Below are 21,300 nucleotides of genomic sequence, written 5' to 3'. Positions count from 1 at the left end.
TTTTCTATACGTTGAATAAAGTAAAGTGGATTGGTTTTAGTTAATACTGAATGAGAAATTTTCTTTACAACCGATTCAACACCCTAGATTTTTTTGTGCAATTTTTTTCTAAGCTCGTCATATTTTCGAAAGTGCGCGGATAGCAGAGGAATCTTTATAGAACGTTAATCTGTGCAGTTTCAAAGTAGAAACAAATAGAAAAAAGGAAAGGTAAGAATATGGTAAAAAAAAATGACCAAACAACGATTTACATGACAATCCATTGTCAGCGAAAATCTCAAAGAAAAACGTACCGTGCAATCGTTATCGCAGATTAAAATAAAAAAAACTTCAAATAAATATCAAATCACGGAATGTTCTGCAATGTTGTGTTTGTTGTAGTTTCTTACTCAAAGACTGTTGAAATTGCTAGTTTTCGATACATTTTTATAAACTTGCTAGACTCCGCTGCAGAAGATTCAGTAATATTTGTAGAAAAAACCGAGGGTATTGAATTGAGCAACAAAAGACAAACATTTTCAGTATTTAAAAAAAATAAATATGCCCGAAGTGAATCGTGAATAACTGAAATAAATAATAACGGAAATTGTAGTGCGATAGCAGCAATAATTTCGTGACTAAGGATCATTACAAATCTACAGTTTCAATGCCGATTTCTTCGTACAGGCCTTTTTTAGTCCCAGGAAATCCTTCGAGAATAGATTCAATCATTTCAGCACAGAGTCGTTTTCTCTTCGAATACTCCCGTGTATAATTGTCAGTTTTTTTAAGCACACATTTTTTCACTTCACCAAGATTTTCGGATCCGTTTTTGCTTACTATTGTTTCCAATTTATCTTCCATTTTTTTAATTGAATTTAGTAGTCTGCTTTTTTCATCTTTCGCTTCAGTGATAGACAAGCCTGACTTCAGCGCTGCAAGTTCGGCTTCTTTTGAGCGAAGCTCTCGTTCGACTTCCAGTTTCTTCGAAGTAACTTCTGTCAAGTGACGGTCCAGTTCCATTTGAATTCGCATCAATTCTTCTGGCTCCTGCGTTGCTTCCTGAACGACGCAGTAAATTTTTTGCTTCCCATAAATCTGGAAAAAATGGACAATAATCCGTAATTGTTTTTCGGATAAACTTGTAACACTATTTTTGTGTATTCATCTGATTAGAGAGTCAATGAAGATTCAACGAAAGCAAACATGAATAATTTCAGGTTTTACCCGAATCCAGTAAGCATCTCGCTGTCAAATGATATTGCTGTAATTGCTAGCGTTACTTAGTCATAATAAACTGATAGTTTTCTGATGAGGCTCCCCCTCAGAACCAAATTTCAAACTCTGACTTTGAATCAATTGAGACCCTCGACACCGAGAAGTCCGTACACTTTTCCTGATTACTTCGACGCTCTACCTTCTCGAATATTTTCTCACTGTTGACCAGCTTGTCCAACGCCTTCTGGACATTGACTTTACTGAATTCCTGTAAATTCGATGTGACGTCGTTCGCACTGTAAGGCCTGTTCTGGACTTTGAGAAACTCGTAAACTGCGTTCGTAGCCATTTCATTGGACCTCGCGGTAGAATGAAGACTCGTACGATCCGCAAGCTCGTTTTTGACTTGGCGCAATTAATGAAACTTCTTTCTTCTAGGGTAGAGACGCTACGCCGTATTTGGAGCAGAATCGCGTTGGTCGAGATGCCATAGATTCAGCAGCTGCCTTGACCGATATGGGGAAATACCTTTTCCGCGAGAGGCGGCTTCCTGTCTACGACATTGCAGTAGCGGTTACAAAGTAAGAGTGTTCACTTCTGAAACAAAATAATAAAAAAATCAATGACCGTTAATAACGAACGACAAATTTTCAACCATTTCGTACAGATTTTTCAATCACCTTACAAAACATCGTTGCAAACAAATTTATTTGAGCGCAAAACTATTTGCACTACTATTCAACTCTGGTATCGAAATTTGATTATTAAGAGCATGTTGCACTCCTACCCTTACCGACCGAGTAAACTCACCCTTTTCCCTCTTATATTAAATAAACAAATGAACTGAAAGGATTCAAATTCCGAGGGTGCATCATTCTTTCGTAGCGGAATTCAGGAAAATTACTTATGTCCCGAAAATCGCGAAAAAAATGTGTGATTTTTTAACATGTGTTGCTATTCCAACATTTCCCGCATTTTCGGGGCCAAAAAGTTCATGGCTGAGATACTTTGCGCAATTGCGAAAAGAATTAGTAGTGAAATGAGCCGTCGGAAGACTTTTTTCATGGAATATTGAGGTCACTAGACGAGAACTAGGAATTACAATAATCTCGTAAATAAAAGATGCTCTCACGATTAACTGGGCGCACGGCCAACCAAGGAACGCTCGGCTGATTGTGAGAGCATCTTTTATTTACGAAATTATTGTAATTCCTAGTTCTCGTCTAGCGACCTAGAAAAGAGCGATGCACCGTCGAAATTTTAACCCTTTCCGTTCGTTTGCTTATTTAATATAGGAAAAAAAGGGATGAGTTTGCTCGGTCGGTAACGGTAGGAGTACCACCTGACCTTAAGCTCTAGTTTTTTCTCGCCGTATACACTCTGTAGAGCTACTTTTAAACTGTCGCTCTCAATCCAAACTCTCCATAAACAGTGTAAACAAGCTGATATGTAATTCTACGGTTTTCTGTAGGCATAATTCATTTTTTTTTTTTTTATATTACAAAACGTGTAAAGAAATCCAACAGGACATCGCCGATGATCAAGAACTCTTGAATTCCATTTTTTCATTATATTATACCTGTATAGAGGTATACATATTGCACATACCATACAATAAATTTGAAAGTATTCGATGAATAGTTGAATGATTTTTCTGAAGGAATATACATATCAACACTTGCCTTATATGCAATATAAATTACAAATACAAAAATTAACCTTACAGTGAACCTTTCTGCAATTATATACTACAACAACATGTAGAAATGAGAGTGTATAAGAACTAATAATATTTTATTATTCTCGAATTAAAAAGCATCGCGATAAAGAGAGTTCATGATGAGTACACGCTCCGGATTGGTTTTTTCGTACCAATCTGTGACGGGAAACAAGTTAAAACAAAAGACTGAGAACTCTTGAGCAGAACATGTTTATTTTCTAGTAAATGACGTTTTGCAACTGCAAAAAAGAAATGTCCAGGTGTTCTTTTCGCGAAACGCTGTGTAAAAAAAGTGATAAATTGAAAAAGAAAAAACAATTAACAAAACATTTCAATATCGTTTGAAAAAATTCTCACATATTTGTAAAAATATTTCAAAAATAGTTCCATCAAGTACACATTTCTTGACATACTTCATGCTTCTGAATGAATGAGCGGAAGCTTATCAATTTATAATTGTTCTACCGCAAAACGTTACTATTTTTTCCATGCCCCGCTTTTTTAAAACACTTTTCATAGGTACTTAAATATTCAATTTACCAGATATCGTACTACATATTTGGAAGCTTTACAATAATATATACACATTCATATATTTTCTTACCCTCATGTATAACTTCACCGATAATTGTGTGTAAAATTAATAATTTCATACTTTCGATCTTTTTATTCTGAAAAACAGGTATGATATGTGCCGCCGTAGGAAAGGCGGCCGCTGCACAAAGGGAACAGCCGGTATGGTTTATTACTTAGCGATTAAGCTTTTTTTCAAACTTTAATTTATATTTTACGGATCTGAAACATGTAAATATATCGGAATTGTGCTGATTGAATTTTAGATTATTTAGAATAATTTGTACATACATAAAAACAGTTAACAACCGGGTAAAATGCATTAATTATTAGATTTATCTACGAGGGCTGCCAGACGATGAATTGTAGAAAGTAGAAGAAATTCGATGGAGCTTCGTCGTAACTTATGAATTTGATTCTGTCGAAACTTGAACTACCCCGAAGATAAATCTAATCCATTCATCACAGCTTATCATGTTTCATACTACTGGGCTGCAATGACACCGTACGGATCATGTAGACTAATGAAATAAACTGTCGCGTGGGCTTTGTAAGTTTAGATAGTAAAATAATCCAATGATATTGTACGGTGGGTTCCATGCCAAATCACCCCGTCTGTGACCCTAACCACTTCAGATTATTTTCTCTGCGTATTGCTTACGGCAATCAGCGAACCAAATTCTATGGTTTAAACTGATAGTTTGAGACCAAAACGGAAGTGGAATTACAATTTGTTCGATTTTTGTAATGGTGAATTATTCGTTAATTTTGAGAAATTGTAAGAGAAATTACTACACAAAAATGTATAATCAAGTGTATAAAAATTATTGAAATGTAAAATTTAAATCCCTCTGGGAAAAAACAAATAACGGGAATTCTGCTTCAGTTTTGGATAGAAAATCGTCATTTTACATCATAGCTTTGAGATGGCTTGAATAAGTTACTGAAAAACGAAAATTCTAGTTAGTTTTTTTTTTTTATTTTCAAGTTTTTGGGCTGAGGACTCTGAGTAAAGAAGGAAAAAAATGGATAGAGTTACGGGCTGGATTATTTTGCATGGAATGACCCATATATCACCTAACTAAATCAACAACACTCGACTCAAATATGGGATTCAACGTTAACGCCACTTGTCTTTGACCCGACAATCTTTGATTGTACTAACATGGTGTAAATTGGAAAAGCAGAACATTTTTTACGCCATTTTTGAATTATCTACAACTAATAGTGCGCTGTTGCCGTTCGATTTCAAATTTACAAAATACAAGTTAACGTTGAATAACAAAAAATGTAAGGGTTAAAACGTTTTTTATTTCTGAAAACCAAAATCAGTCATTTGGTATTCTTGGCAACATTTTTCCAGACTTGGTGTATCGATAGAAACTTGATTTTTAAACATTCATCCTTTGGGAAGATGTTGATTTTGAAACCTATTTTTTGCCGACAAATGTCTTGGAATCGACTACTTTTGCTTTATTTAAGTAAAAAAGATTATTTAATAACAGAATCTTATGAAAAAGAAATTGGAAACACATTTCCGATAATCATAATAATTCTATTAAAACGAAGATAAATATCCGAATGGTTCAGTGAACCTGAGCGCCGAGCGCCAGCAGATAGGCAACCATTTACATTTCCATGGCAGCACATACCTAAACAACGTAATCGGTTTCTCATTCGCTAGAAATTCGAACTGACCGGCAAAATGCACCAAATCCTCCTGGTATAAATAATAGCGTTTGACAAGAAGTTGATAGTTTACTTTTAAAGTAGAATTTATAACCAAAAAAACATAGCATGGAAGACTATGTTTTTTCGATTTTGCATTTTATTATTAAAATTTACCATGTTTACGATGTTTTTACAAAGAACTCGTAACTTATTGCTGGAAGCAAAGCTTATAAGCCTTAACCCTCCGTCACAGCGATCACGTTTCAGTTCGCCCAGCTTCCCGTTCGCATTGCCGAAACCTCGCCCGTCCAGTAGCTTCCTATTTTTTTTTGGTAAATGTTGTGCACCTTCTCGAAATTTGCTTCCCGCGCCTACAGAGAACGCCTAGACCCTTTGCTGGCGCCTATTAGGCACACTACGCCTGATCTCGATTGGGTTTGAATGATGAAAACTTTTGTACAATCACTTTTTTTCAATAACAATAGTTTACTTTGCTTATTTTATAAATGTGTAATATATTATCTTAGGCAAGTTTGCAGAAGCAAGTGACAGTTTTTAAACTAGAACTGATCGGGCGTGTTTTCAAGCATTGCCTTCAAACATAAATAATAAATGTTTTCTTTTTCACTATTTCTTTATATATTTCCTCTAAATACATCCCTACGAAGGTGCATAACTTTGATTTCGACTTCAGATAGTTTAGAATAGATTTTACAGATGATTTTCGAAAATGAGCCTCTCAAGCACACCGCGCCTGACCTAGGGAGTTTTCGAGGGGTGTCTGACGGAGGGTTAATATTTTTCGCGCCCATGCCGTAAAATAGAACTTCACGCGGCATGCCGGTAAGGTGAATGTTTTCGTTATACTCTTGAGTTACGTTCCAGCCGGTAACTCGATGCGCAGAAAGGGCGGAGCCGCGATTACCCACTGAGACATAACACAAGGGTAATAGGTAATGATTTCAATCATTAGTGACATTATTCGAACCAAAAACACTCTACGGAAGCGTCCCATACAAGATTTTTACGGCACAGACGTGAAAGCGTCGATAAATACGACACGAGATGATTGAGGTCATGATGACGTGTCAGTTCGGCGATGTGATACCAGTAATCGTTTTCGACTCGCCTTTAGCTCGTACTGAAATCATTATCCTTGCCCTAAAAACATCTACTTTAGGGGCATGCCACATAAAGTACTATTTCATGCCTCTGCATGCGCTCGTAAACTGTTTTTCGGTTCGATCGATGTTTTCGGCACGATCCGCCTCCGGCCTACGGCTGCCTGGTGAAATCATCGGTCTTGCTAGTGATGCGAAATTATTTGACGATGTTGAAGAATCGATCTTTGGGGCGTTAGATTAATCGATTGTTATTCGACTTTTCAAAGAGTCGATTATTATCGAATCGAGTCTTATTCTATACGAAACGATCAACTATAACATTGTGAGTCATTTAAGAATAACTTTCTATAAAAATGTAATGTTATATCTAGTTTGTTTTTTGCATTGAGCTGAAATATTCTTATAAATCACGGCTGCCGTTCACATATCATAAAAGAAAATCGTTTGCTATTTTTATTATCTTGTAACGTGGCAAGGGTAATGGTAAACTTTAAAATACCATTTATTTTCTGCCAACAGCATTACACTGAATAATAGTACTAACGCTACCAATAGTTAGTACACTATTACTAAAAGGCCAAGAAAAGTTTTGAATTAGCTCATTTGGTTTAGAAATATTTTCAGAATCGGAGAAATAAGCATAATTAATCGATTCTTTTATTTTCTCATATCACTAGTATCTCGCTGGAAAACACTCAGTTTACGCGCATGCCACGAAAAGTACTATTCTTGTATTTTCACTAATTCTGGATAGTTGCGACTTGGAATAAGAGTTTTGTGAAATTTGTCGATGATCGGGTTCCACAGATGGGTATTATTATAAGATTTCATCGAAACGTAATTGAAGGGCAATTTTGCAGTGACGGTTATAAAATCGATTAACACGCAGACACCGATGAGTTTAAATAATGTTTTTACTTCCAATGCATTGGTCAGCTCTATGCGTAACATTTTATTCACCAGGTACGATTATTGGCTAAATTAATACATTTTTTTCATTCTTCTCATTCCTCAGACTCTAGGCGGGCTGCCGAGATTGACGAAATTTTTTCATTATTGAAATATTTGCACTTGGAATAATTATACTGTTAATTACTACTAATATTTTTATGACTGTTATTATTACTGTTATAATTAAATTGTCTCGTGACTTTGGGAAGAGAATTATAGTCACTATAATTAATTTACAGGATAAAGATCATTTTTGTTGTTGCGTTGCAGATTAGATATGTGCAGGCGGCAATACGCGAATGACGTGTGCAATAGAGGAACTGCAGGTACGTTTCTCAATAAAAATCAAACGTCGATTGCAAATTTTTATTCATTTATTTATCTCCGTACACGTGTTTTTCCTTTTATACTTTATCTCCGTTCAAGTCATCCTTTTTTTTCTTATAACTTAAGCGTTGTGCAATTTTCTTACTCTCAACGAATAAATTTTAACTGATTTCTGACCTTTTCTTTACTCGTCCTCTATGTTATGTTTCTGTTTAATACACGCTACTGCAAGTGTAATTTCTGTTTAATCAATCTTTCACCTTTTCCATAATATTGCCAATTATATTATAAACAATGCAGATGATATTTTCTCGCATTTTCTACAACTGCTTCCTCGATTCTTCGCCATGAATCAATGTCATAAAATCGAAAACATTACGATTTGCAAAAATGCGCCTGCCTTTCAGCACCACCTTGTCAAAGTTGTCGCGAAGAAGACGGGAATAGGAAATAAATTCGCAAGTTTTAAGTCTGTTTCGGAAAAAATGACGGCAACTCAAACTTTCAGAATTACACTCACAAAAATGTTTGATCGAATGGCCGTATTATCATTTCTTTTTTCGGTCTTTGTGATTTGTAAAAATTCATGATCTTGATGTCGACGGTTTCGGTGTAATAACATATCAGATATGTATCAGATATTTATATAATACATATCAGATTTTTACGACAAAATCAACGAGTTCTTAATAAATGTATACATCAATTTTAAAAGAAAATTGGTCACGTGTCTCAGAGACTTTGGAGCACCATTAGTCTGGTTAAACTTTTCTTAAAATCGTTTTGTTCGGAAAATTCGTCCATTTAATCGTTTCAACGAAGGAATATTTTGCAAAAACTTTCTCTGCAGAAATATCCTCGTAGATTGAAAAAATAAAAAGACATTATCTATTCCATAAAAATTGAGAAACGGTATTTTTAAATTTCCTCCGGCGAAGCAAAAATATCGATAATTTTTCGAATGAAGCGATTCCCGAAAAAGTTTGATCCGTACAGCGATGTGCCAAATTCTTTGTGATAAATCACTGACTTACTCGTACCTTGATATTATGTTTCAGTGACCATGAATTTTTACATATCTTAATGGGGCTATTGTGACCGCCAAAAAATCTAGAACGGAGATTAAAAATCAATCGACTGCCTGCTCTAAACGCGAAAAAAAAATCGGTAGTGACTGAACCGTTAAAACAATCGTTTTTAACACGTTATAAAATATTCACATCTCACTTATTCTATCTGCACTTATATTCTATGTACTCTATATCTCTATACTGGTTTTAATAAATGTCTCTCATCTTTGGACGCGTTTCTGATAAGGACCGTGCTTGGTAAGTTTTGAGACTGAACGTCCTCTATATCTAAACTCGAAATGAAGAATACTGAACTCAAAATACGAGGTATACATTAGAAAAAAAAATCGTAAATGCGTACTAACAATTGTCAGTACTGACCGTTGGAAAGCGTATGAAATTAACTATGGAAAGAATGTTAAAAATTATACAGAATTTTTAAAAGTTGTATTATATTGAGATCATGGGTCACTCGATATTTATCGGTCGTTACATTTTGCTGAAAAGTTCTGAACTAAATTCACATATAAATCTATGATTGCGCCATTTCTAGTGCAACGTTCCGTCTGATTTTCTAAAATTCGATGATTTTCTAGATATTTCTATCGAATAAAGTTTCGGAAATAATTGGTAATAAGGCAATTTTTTACAATATCAATTCGAATAGCAATCGTTATCGCTAGATTTTATTTATATGATTGAATTTTTGATATTTTGAATATCTTTTATGTATTATTTTAATTTTTGTATAATATTAGAGAATATGAACAAAATTTCAGATCATGAGTGAGAGGGGAAAGAATTAATCTTGAAAGAAGTCTTTCAGACAAAGCAAATAGTTATTCGATCACTTTATTCGTACAATAGGGCGGAGCATAAAAAACAGAATTTTGAAATCAGTCTTCCCGGTACACCGAAAAGTTGTGTCATGAAATCTTAAGGTCATGTAGTACTCCTACTTTTACCGACCGAGCAAACTCACCCTTTTTCTTCCGATATTAAATAAACAAACGAACGGAAAGGGTTCAAATTTCGATCTTACATGGCTCCTTTCGTTTCGTTCGTTTGTTCATTTAATGTAGGAAAGAAAAGGGTCCCATAAAAAAATTCAAATGATATAAAGAATTCAATTGAAGATACTAAAACGTAGAAGGAAATTCGACTTCAGCGTTTGATGAGGTTTACCTGTAAATCAGTCGATTTTTAAAATCATATATCTTTTTCAAGAATTTATGTCGAAATCTGTGAAAATTGACTTTGAGTTCAACGACTAACAAGAAGTAAAGTGATTTTTTTCCACTTCTGAACTAGTTCATTTTAATTGTTCCAGGATTTCGTAATTCAACTTTTCAGCGTATAGGGAAAACTATTTTGGAGAGTCATTTTTTTTCACCCCACCCTGGTGTACAGGGTGTCCCTGAACTTTTAAGTGATATTGCTGTACCGAAGTGTTTATTCGATGTAAAAGTTTTATTTTCTTACTCCACGAATTTTTGAATATTTTGTGATCGAATTCTTTCCCCGCAAAAATTACCGATAGTTTATCGATAATATCGATAGTTCTTTTCGACTGTTGGTGAACCATCAATATTTGTAACTATAGATAGTTTGTTATTACTATTACAACGTGATAATAATTCATCGATTTTGAAAATCAACTTTCATTCCATAAATATAATTAATTGATTTTGAACGTCGATCTTTTGCGTTACTTCACCAAAATCAAGCAGCTTAACTTCAGTGAAAAAATTAGTCCATAATATTTGTTATTAACAAAGAAATTGTTGAATCGAGTTGAAAAAGTAAATAATTGCCATATTATTCAAGTATTTGTACAAATTAACTGACCCATGCTCTCGACATATTCCTTCGAACTTAAATTATTGTTGCAAAGGTACTTGATTCACAGTCAAACCTGTTTCTCAAAATTTTCATCATACACGCATATACCTTCTTACAATAAAAAACTGAAACCAGATGCATGTCGCTTGCAAAGAGGCCTGCTTCAACGAACAAAATAAAAACTTTACTTTTGTATAATAGTATATAATACGGGGAATACTTTTATATTATAAATGTATTCGGGCGACTAATTCTGCTCAAAATAATCTTACACTATTATAACGAATAAACCTTCTCATTTAGTAGATTAAAAACAATTAACAAGGATAAATATCTGGCCCAAACGAGAAAGCCGAGATTAATTAACGAAAACATACCTCACTTACTTTGAACATCAGAAATATTTGTATGAACACTAATTAGTAGCATCGTAACTCACATTCTTGTGACAAGTTCATACGAGAAATAGACGCTGTTGAATTTTTAAAGATATTTTTTCCAATACTTGCTCGGGAGTTTGATTTTCGAAGCACGTGGAGCGTGCATAAAGTGCCCCATTTCCACACAGTGCGGTATAGCAAAGTTGGCGCACGCGCACTTTGGAATAACTCAGTTTTACGCACTGTGTCTTTGTAAGTTAGCTAACCTAACCTAACCGGAATTTCACGCGCTGAGCGGCACTTTCGTTGCTTCTCAAATCAAACTCTCCTCGTGTCGCTATCCGCGCTTGTAATACAATATACTACTGTGTGTTTCGTGCAACTCTTTCTTTCGGATCTCAGGTGACAACGTTTGGGACAGCAGATAAAGCAATTAACAAATCTCATTGCTCTGGTATTAATTCAACATATCATGACAAGAAAGCTTATAATAACGCCAAAAACCCTAAAAACAACAACGAAATAACAAGCGATAAAAAAAACACACGAATCTCAACGCAAAATGACATTCATAATTCAGTAGGACTGATTCAATTTCTCCTTCCCGTTTAGGTTTCGCTTATGTTGGTGGAGCCTGCGTCGTTAACAAACGTCTTGAAAAAGTCAACTCCGTCGCGATTATCGAGGATACTGGAGGCTTCAGCGGGATTATCGTCGCAGCCCACGAAGTTGGACATTTGTAAGTTTACTTCTAGATCATCTTCGTTGTGAAAAAAACAGCTTTGGCTAAGGTGTTCGGATCTCTCAGACAATTTTAGATCAAACATATAAAATGGGGCATTTCACGTGAAAAAATGTGGGGTTCTGAAATTCGTTCATATTCGGTCTAATTGGACTTTTCGAAGGTATGAACGTGAAGATCCATTTTTTTTTTTTTTTTTTTTCTATTGGGTTAAGTTGTCAAGTTATGGGCTTCTGAAGAATTGACATAATTGGAGTACGAATTTTTTGGAAGCAGTTTTTCGAATCGAGTAAATTAACAGTAAAATATCAAACATGGTGGTTTATACAACTGTTTTTTCAAATTATGAAATCAGATTCGAAATTTGAATTTTTTGTTTCTTGTACAAAACCGGAAGTAAACATTTCAAACCAGAATTTTGAATAACTCCGACCTTTTTTTTTTTGTAAAATAGTATATTGTGTAACAAGGAGGCAAACTCGATCTTTTCGAGCCAAGCGTAAGTTTGCAATACGAGTCGTAGGTGAGCCGAGGACAAATATTGCAAATCTGCCAGACGAATAGACCGTTGCGTTGCCTCCTTGTTGTATACGATTATTTATATAACAGAGTATGTTACACGTTTTTTCACGAAGCACCAAATTGAGGTTAGGGTTGCGTAATGTCAGATTTGTTCGCGACAGCGCATGCGCGCAGTACAGAAAAGACTACTTTCAATTCAACTCCTAGGACTTGAAAAGTAGTCTTGTCAGTAATCCGCGCATGCACATTCGCGCACTCACTCTACCGTCATAGAAACAGATATTTTGTGTACGGAAAACACACATGGAAAACCGCGTAAAACATACTTGCGTTACATAAAGGTAGATTGTGATCGAGCCCACTCTGAATTCTACTTGTAAGTGTATATGAGATATTTCACGCCATCTTAACCGGATATTTCTTTTTCTTTTATCAATTTTAATTTCAAAAACGTTGTACCATTATTACTATTAGGTTCATTCAAAGCTTATGTAAAAACGCCCGAAATTTACTTGGTGCCTTTTCTTTTTTTTAATCGTAAATAATCTGGGTCGATTAGAAGAGGTAAATACGAAAATTCAGTTGCCAGCAACGCTGATCATTTGTGAATGTTTGTTCATCATTGAGTTCATTCTAAATCTTCCTATCAGGCTTGGTGCGGTCCATGACGGTTCTCCACCGCCAAGTTACCTTGGTGGTCCTGGCGCCGAAAAATGTCGTTGGGAAGACGGCTACATAATGAGTGATCTCAGACACACGGAAAAGGGTTTCAAATGGTCCCACTGCAGCGTCTCGTCGTTTCACCATTTTTTAAAGTGAGTCCCGGCAGCTTCAATGACCTGCATCGAATTCATCACCAACGAGACGGAATTATAAATATTTTTTGAGTGATAGTATTATACCTTTTGTTTTCAAGTTTCTTAGAGTGCTTTTGAAGAAGAACTCGGATTCTTCATCGAAAAATAATTGAGCTCCCATAAAAATACTTTGACAAATGTATAATTTAATAATTTTAAAAGAGTGTTACATATATTGGATGAGTACTTTATTGTGACGTAGATAGAAAAAAAACTTACAAATACACAAGTCAGATTTTTCAAACTATTTCTTCATATTCTATTTTATCTTCATTTTGAAGGGACGAAGAATTCTTTACGGCTATGAAGTGCGAAAAAATGTTTCAACTAAGTCATAAACCTGTTCTTAAAATTCCCAAACTCGTATAGTTATTCGTGTTTTCCAGTCGTTTTATGGTTGCATTACAATAACCATGGTTGAATAGCTTTTTGTTCATAGACTGGTGAGTTTTGAAGAAATAAAATACTGTTAATTCAATTAGTTCGATGCATCTGTGGTATATTTAAGAGGTTACTCGTCCGGCTGGCCCAAATAAAATCCCACATGAGTTTATACGATATTACAACGAATAATATTTATTAATGAATCATAGGCTTTTACATTTTTTCACATTACGCGTCTCATTATGTACCGAAGCCGGTTAGCGTCGGCCATAGAAGGTTGGTTCTTTAGAGAGGACAACTCATACACATACGTGTCTAACTTGTCCATCGGACCTTAGCCTAACTATTTTGCCATCAGGTTAGAACACACCGAATGTTGATTTTAAGAAAACGTGAATTCAATTAAATAAAAATCGATGAAATTAATTTCCAGTGGGGATACAGCTACGTGTCTTTTCAACGCACCACACGAGGACGAAGCACTGCCAAGAGTTCTACCAGGAAAGCTGCTGTCACTTGATGCGCAATGTCGAAAGGATCGCGGCACGAGTGCATGCTTCGTGAGTGAAATACAAAGAATATTTCACGCCCATGGCCAATTGGCCATCATATAATCCCAACCGTTTCTTATTTTTTTCTTTCTCTCATACATACACTGTTTGCAAAAATTGACGAATCATTCATTTTTACACGTGATAAATGTAGAGTTTTGAATCTTTGCAAAAAAAGCATGAAAAAACTGCTGGAAAGAACATGTTCATTTTTTCAGATTGAACTGCAGCATGCTAAAACTCTTCTACGATGATTTCTTCGTTTTTTTCTTCTTCTACTGTAACTTTGTCAAATTTCGTCATAGTTTTTCGAACATTTTTTCGTTCAGTAAACGATAACAAATTTAAAAAAGGATTTTGAACAGGCCAGTTTATATTTCAGATTGGTCATCTTACAAATGGAAGAAAAATAAGTTTTCCCCGTGCAACTTTTAGAAGTCCAACTTAATTTTCACAAACTTCAACACAAATCGTTTTAGGTGTGAAGAAATAACTTTGAAAAAAACTGATGTAGACCAGAAGTGTGATGAATATCTTGAAGCATACTTTAAGCTTCAAAATGATCTTACGAAGAATTGTTTACATACATTCTTCGCAAAATTAATCATCTTCAAAATTACACGCTTTTTCAAGTGAACACAGACGGACCTTCAATTTTTGTGAACAGTGTACAAAAGTCCTTGCTTCAAAAGCTACGAAGACAACCGTTGAAAAATTTTATTCCAAAAATTTTCTTTACAAACTATTCAAGTTACCTTTAAAACTTATGATTTAATTTTATAGGTAATTCACCCAATTTCGATGTAGAATATTGATGACTGTAGGGCCAGGATGGAAGTGAAATTCTAACATTTTTCGTTTTGTCTTGATAAAATCAAATTTTTCATCGCCATAAATTCGACTAATATAACAAATAATAATTATTATGAGATTTTATTTTTGCGACGTACTATTAATCAACTTTAAAAAGTTACAAGAAAAATGGCCGCAGAGACATTGTGAGAATTAATTTAAATATTATATTTCCACCTCAAATATCAGTTGAAATTAAATGACTTTTTTGCATTCCCATGATAGAATCCAATCATACTGGAATTGTACGAAGCATTCGTGATTTGTAACTTTGACACAAATATATTGCGTTACTTGCCTCTTTCCGATTTTGGGGTGGAATTTAAACACTGTAATATATATGATTGCAGAAAGATGATCGGGTATGTGCACAATTGTTCTGTTTCGATGCTGGTTCCGGTTATTGCGTTGCCTATCGACCAGCGGCTGAAGGATCGCCTTGTGGCGATGGGCAGGTAAGACTTGCACTCAAATTTTCAATCAACTAATGGAGTTGGGAGAATAAATTCGATGCAATTTGGTTGACAATTGCAGTAAATCGAATTTGGTATTGAAAAGGATTTAATTTACTCCACAAAACTTGTCTTGTAATATATAATCTACATGAAAAACGAAAATCAATTTTCCATTATGAAACACACATGCTTTTACAAAAGCCTTGTGAATTTAAAAATAGAAGAAAAATTATTTCATTATCCGAAACTAATTGGACCTGTCAATAATCGAAACCAAAAGTAAAACTCTTGGAATATTTCCTCAATTTCCACGAAGACGGAACTACGAAAATGTTTCAATATGTAGGTGAGGGTGGGGCAAAGTGGGCCCCGTAAGAAAATAATGCCTATAATCTGAATAAAATATTTAGTTTTCATATGAACAATTATGTTAAACTATTATCTAGCTTTCTCGAGAAAAAGTAATCATAAATTCGAACGTTTCGCGTTATAAGCTGTGCAATTACTCGAGTAAATGATTTCCGAATATTTCATATATTTAATAAAAAGTTCAGGTGGTTAATTTTATCCCTTGTTATTTAATAAATTTCAGTGAGCCCGCTTTGCATTATAAAACTGCATAGTAGCGCATTTTGTTTTTTGTCCGCAGTATTGTTTGAATGGAAGATGTGTAGCAGAAAATGAAAATATAATTCCTGATTACACGCAAAATATACCGACGTATGTTCGCCGAGAAAATATCTACAATACGGAGCCCCAGAGCCGTACAATATACTCCAACTATAACACTACAGAAAACAGGTAAACTTCAGGCAATTAATAATAATTAATCTTTAGTATAGTAAATCTCATGATAGTTGAAAATAAATTTCAACCCGGTAAACATCGTGGTCACAGAAATCTGAGGGATAATAAACCCGATAAAGCGAATCCTGAAACTATAAATTCATCATCTTTTGATTGCATCACCTGCTTGGATAGTTCGATTTTCGAAGCATGTGATGCGTTTTTCCGTGTCTATTTTCCGTAGACAAAGTACCCGTTTCTATGATGGTCGACTGAGTGTGCGAATGCGCATGCGCGGAGTGCTGAAAATGTCTTTGCTGTACTGCGCGCATGCGCTGTCGCGAACATCTTCTATATATTATTTTGCATAGAATAGATGCTTATCGAGCTGAAATTCATATAATATACTGCAATGTTATATGCCAAACAGGTACCCGTGGGATTCAACGACACGCAGCAGTTTGCCACAAAAATATAATTTCTCACCAGAATTACAGAATATCTATACATTCACGAGTACTAACGATCCGTTTAAATATTCTTATTTATTCACATCACCAACAACAACGACAACGACGAGACTCAGAGCACCAGAAACGCAAGCAACGCCTGGAGTATTCTCTAAGTTCACACACAAAATCGCAGAGAATTTATTGACAGATGTTGAGTTACCGAGAAAAACGTACGGTTACTCAACTTATTCACCTATCAGTTTATTCACAGCAACAAAAACAACAGTAATACCGGCAGTAGCAAAGAATTACAATAGCCAAAATGATCTGAATTATCCTAATTTTACACCCTTTGAGTATAAGAATTCATTTCCGTCGACAACATTCGGCAACATTGGAGCATTTAATGGCCAGCTAATTAATAGTCGTGGTAAGATTTAATGGATTACAGAAAATAATCATTCAAAAGGAAATAATCAAAACACATTACTGCACCTAAGCATGGCCATATCTGTTACTGCAACTTTACCTATTTTATTTCTATATACAGTAACTTAGATTGATTCTGACGCGTTCGATATCCCTAGAAATTCTACGATCCACGGTGTTGGATGAGCACCGTTTTCACTGCCGGCCGCATTTCTAGGGATATATATATATATAGAACGTGGCAGAACCAATCTAAGTATCTGTACTCTCACTCACGGATGAATGGGCTGTACCGTCTGTATCAGAAGTTAAGAATAGAAAAGAAATAGTCTCGAGCAATGTCATTCTCGCCAATGATATTTGACAAGAATGAAACAACATCTCCACCGTGTAATAGAAATGATTCTGAGTGAACTCGAATAACAGAAGCTTGGATATAAAAAAATTGAGACAAGGTTTTATTATGCGAACGTACAAAATACTTATAATTTAGCATCTTTTATCCGGTTCTAATGTTTGGAATTGTTTTGTTCATAAATAAGATCTCCATAGATCATCTACAAGAATTCACAAATAGTCATATTCAGAGTAACTGAAAATAGATTTGTTTAAGTATGGTACACAGATTTTTGTCAATAATTACATGAGCACGTTATAACCATGTCATTGAAAAAAACATACAGTTTGAAATATTCAGTAGTTGAATTTTGGTAAGATACTCTTATCAAAAAATATTTTCAATATTTCATTTTTGAAATTGACGACATTCCACGACGGTGGGTATATTTCCCAATCTGTGAGAACCTGTGCAGCGAAGAGAAAAATGAGCCCAAACAATTTCAGAATGGTACTAAAAATCTCAGAGTTTAATCATTATTATAATTCTCATTTTTAGACATTTTCTCGAATTCTTGATATCATAGCTTCTGTTATTTCAATTTGCAGAGTCATTTGTATCACCTAATAGGGGTGTGGCTTCAGTGGTGTTCAATGTCATTGGTACAAACAACATTGCTGGAAATTTTTTTCACGTTTTTTTTTCTCTTTTCCGAACTTCCAATTCAGGCGGCATTCATCCTCATTGTGTTTTTCCAAATTTATTATCTACCCAAATTCTTCCAACAGGTCCAACGATTCTCACCTGTAACATTCTCTGTGTCAGCCACTTTTGGCTAAATTCTGACAAATTCAACTTTTCTCCATGCTATAACACAACATCTACATGTATATAACAACGACTTTGAACTCGAATAACAATTCTTTGCTCATTTCAGAAATAAAAGATCTTTAATAAATAATACGACACATAATGATGTAAAATCAGTGCCGTTTTCAGTTATACGGGGCCAGGGAATTGAAATTTCATTTCTAACAAAATCAGTTTATAGGAAGTTTTGAAAATGCAATTTCGGGAGTCAGCCAATAGTAAAAAATTAAGAACGTAATTTCAATTTTCCAAAAACATAATGTCATCGATAATCATCAACTTTACTTAATGATAGCTGGATGAGCGTTTCTGATAGGTCAATCGGCTTATTATAAAAATGTAAGCAACTAAGCTTGCATGAAAGTATACATTAGGGTGGTCCTTCACCCTTTCGTTCACAGCGGGATACTCAGCGTCTTACCTCAACGATTTCCATGCCCTAGCCTTATCACAGTTCATTTACAATTTCAAATGATCTTGGTTACTTCGTATAACCCTAAAAACCCCCACGTAACAAATTTCGACCAGTCATCCAATTTTGATTCTTTCGATTTCCGCCATATTAGATTCGCCATCTTGGTTTTATAAATTATTAAAATCTGACTTCAGATTCATGATCAGCGACCCCAAAAACCCACGAGTAACAAAATTCAAACGAAGATATTGGGTTGAAAAATGTGTCATTGAAAAAATTAAAATAGATTAGGGCCAATTTTGGCCGGGCCACCAGTTCAAAACAAATGAGTAAAAGCCTCTTTCAAATCATGATTCTCCAACTCAACCCGAAACGATCGCAAAAGGGGGTAATTTCGTCATTCAAAATACGTGGCTTTGTACAATATTTTTAGTTATTTCACCGCAAGGTTAACATTTACAACAAAAAAGCCTGAATTCGTGATGAATTTGTGAGTATCGATGCGATTGCGTATTTAACAATTTAATCGTTACTTAAATTGGGTCAGCATACTGGCAAAGTAGTCGGTGATACGTAAAAATGTGACGAATACGGGATTGTCTCTTTTCAATTCCAACCTTCATTCCTCACACTTCGAAATCGGTTACAAAACTACACACTGGGGTCTGCAATAGCAGCGGAGCTTGATTATCCGTTGGTTGTTTTTCCAATTTTTGTTGTGAAATGAAATAGTTGATTTTTCCGAATACACATGAGTTTTTGTAACAAATTTCCCATTCTTTAAAAATTCCCGTTTTCGAAAATTTTAAATTTTGAAAAATGGTGAATTTTTAATACCTTTTCGTAAAAACGTTGTACACTATAATTAAAAAGTATCCGGGGCATTGAACGAATAGTTTCATAAATACAGCCTCCAGAAATTTGCGAAAACGGAAATTTCAAAATAATGAGAAAGTTCTTTAAAGATTCGTGTGTATTCAGAAAAATCAACGAATTGATTTCAAGAGTAAAAAAAAACATTCCCTAAAAATTTGTTACGCAATATTTTGTTTAAACAATTTATCGATAACTTTTTGGCAGTATTATTACTCAAATTTAATTTTCTCATCATCTTCAACGTGGTTGATTTTTTTCAGATTTTTAGGTTATCGTAAAGTATTCAATATTGTTGACGAGACTGATTTTTGGTTGAGAGTGTAGAGTTGATTAAAATGTACGTCCAGTATGTCCTTAATACTAATTTTTAAACGAGTAGAAAATCTTCATCCAAACTCTTATCAGTGTAATATAATTTCCACTACTTTACTGAATTAAGGGAAAATTAAAATATCAGCGTTATACAGAAGACTCGATAAACGATGCGTTCAATATCAGTCTATATTAACATTTGTGTCACTCTTCACTTCTGTTCTTACTTTACTGTTTATTTCAGCCATTTCACCACGAGACAGTGAAGGCGTTCTTCTCCACTCAACTTATTGCTTACACCATATATCGAAATGATTTTAACGAGTGTTCATTCGCAGCTGCGATCTAGTAAACGTTCAGTATAAATAAAAAATTAACGTCATTTCAATCATTTCAGAAACAAGCGGCGATGAATGCATAGACTCGGGAGGTGACTGCGCAGAGTTGATCAGCAGGCTGCGAACTTGGCTGTGTCATTTGCAATCTGTGAAAAAACGTTGCTGTGCATCACTAAAGGTTCTTTGTGCTACTTAACAGCGGAGCTTCGACACTCATCGACGATGGATTCATGTTTTTTCTTTTTTAGTTTTAAATTATGTTGACAAAACCTATTGAATAATATGTCTACTTTTAATTCGTATGTTTCAAAAGAATAAAACTAAATTATAGCACGCAACCTCAAGGGTGAATCAGATTTTCCACCACTCCTACGAGTGTGATAGTATTTATTTCTGTGTATAATATGTAATTTTTATAATGAAAAAACTCTTGTCAAATTTAATCATATAGAAGATATTGTATACAGGTTAATTTATTCTTTGCTGAAAACCAGCGATATGCCAATGTGGAAATGGGTAGATTCGTGATAGTTTAGATTGAATCGCGCCTTCAGATTGGCTGGCGCGGATGTCACGTGGTTCAAACCAGAGCGACACGCCGAACGTTGAATTCCCTAGCCGTGCGGTCATTGTTGCCAATTGTTGCCGTGACAATGCTGCAACAATAACCGTCCCGCTAGGGAACTTAACGGTCGACGTGTGGCTCTGGCTCGAACCACGTGACAGCCACGCCAGAGAATCCTGGAACGAGCTCACGATCCGAACCATGGAGACTAGAGTACAGGAGTTCAATCTTCGTACTTTTGATCCGGCATCGAAAATCCACGACACAATGAGGCTTATGCTGACTGACGCTGAGCGGCGCTGATATAGCAGATGCAACGAGTGGTGGAGAGACTAGACAGAGACAGATATACGCATTCTTGTTATTATTCGCCAAAAATTTACAATAAGTTTTTGAGGTTATGTTGAACCTCAACCTTTACATATTTTTTTTTTTTAAATAAAGATACACAATTAAAAAGCATTATATTTATGCTATATCTTTGCTGAGTGATATGCGATCAATGTAATTTCTTACCTTAACATAATGATGATAATTAACACTTATCTACCATAATTAACACGGGCACGAGTGCTTAACAATATTCCCATTCATGTGAGGACCAGTTTTATTTCGGTCACGATCGGTGTTTCAATGTATATGTATATGAGGTATTCCATCCCAAGTGTGTAAATCCGTGACCCTCACCCTCTCGGATTTTTT

At 35.0% G+C, this 21,300-nt stretch overlaps 2 protein-coding genes across 6 annotated transcripts in view; one reads left to right on the top strand and one right to left on the bottom strand.

The window, feature by feature from the left end:
- LOC124415971 (venom metalloproteinase 3) overlaps window positions 1-20,451 on the top strand; it is a 97,830-nt gene extending 77,379 nt beyond the window's left edge. For 3 of the 5 annotated variants that reach the window (XM_046896766.1, XM_046896756.1, XM_046896747.1), the window contains 9 exons: window positions 1,636-1,778; window positions 7,507-7,562; window positions 11,468-11,594; window positions 12,770-12,934; window positions 13,794-13,920; window positions 15,114-15,218; window positions 15,868-16,019; window positions 16,435-16,886; window positions 20,093-20,451. In XM_046896766.1, coding sequence (XP_046752722.1) covers window positions 1,636-1,778; window positions 7,507-7,562; window positions 11,468-11,594; window positions 12,770-12,934; window positions 13,794-13,920; window positions 15,114-15,218; window positions 15,868-16,019; window positions 16,435-16,886; window positions 20,093-20,229 — 1,464 coding nt within the window. In that variant the 3' untranslated portion in view covers window positions 20,230-20,451. Of the gene's footprint in view, window positions 1-1,635; window positions 1,779-3,599; window positions 3,653-7,506; window positions 7,563-11,467; window positions 11,595-12,769; window positions 12,935-13,793; window positions 13,921-15,113; window positions 15,219-15,867; window positions 16,020-16,434; window positions 16,887-20,092 lie in introns of all 5 variants that reach the window. The other 2 variants (XM_046896775.1, XM_046896783.1) reach the window with 2 other exon arrangements.
- On the bottom strand, window positions 538-1,636 carry LOC124416191 (homologous-pairing protein 2 homolog). The gene is made up of 2 exons (XM_046897116.1): window positions 1,397-1,636; window positions 538-1,077 (listed from the first exon to the last, which is right to left on the bottom strand). Exons 1-2 carry the CDS (start codon window positions 1,544-1,546, stop codon window positions 628-630), a joined length of 600 nt encoding a protein of 199 aa, XP_046753072.1. The 5' UTR covers window positions 1,547-1,636; the 3' UTR covers window positions 538-627.
- Window positions 20,452-21,300: the final 849 nt, after the last annotated feature.

This window comes from Diprion similis, chromosome 1 (genome assembly GCF_021155765.1).
Source record: "Diprion similis isolate iyDipSimi1 chromosome 1, iyDipSimi1.1, whole genome shotgun sequence".
Lineage (NCBI taxonomy): Eukaryota > Metazoa > Arthropoda > Insecta > Hymenoptera > Diprionidae > Diprion > Diprion similis.
This window is presented reverse-complemented; position numbering and strand designations above follow the sequence as displayed.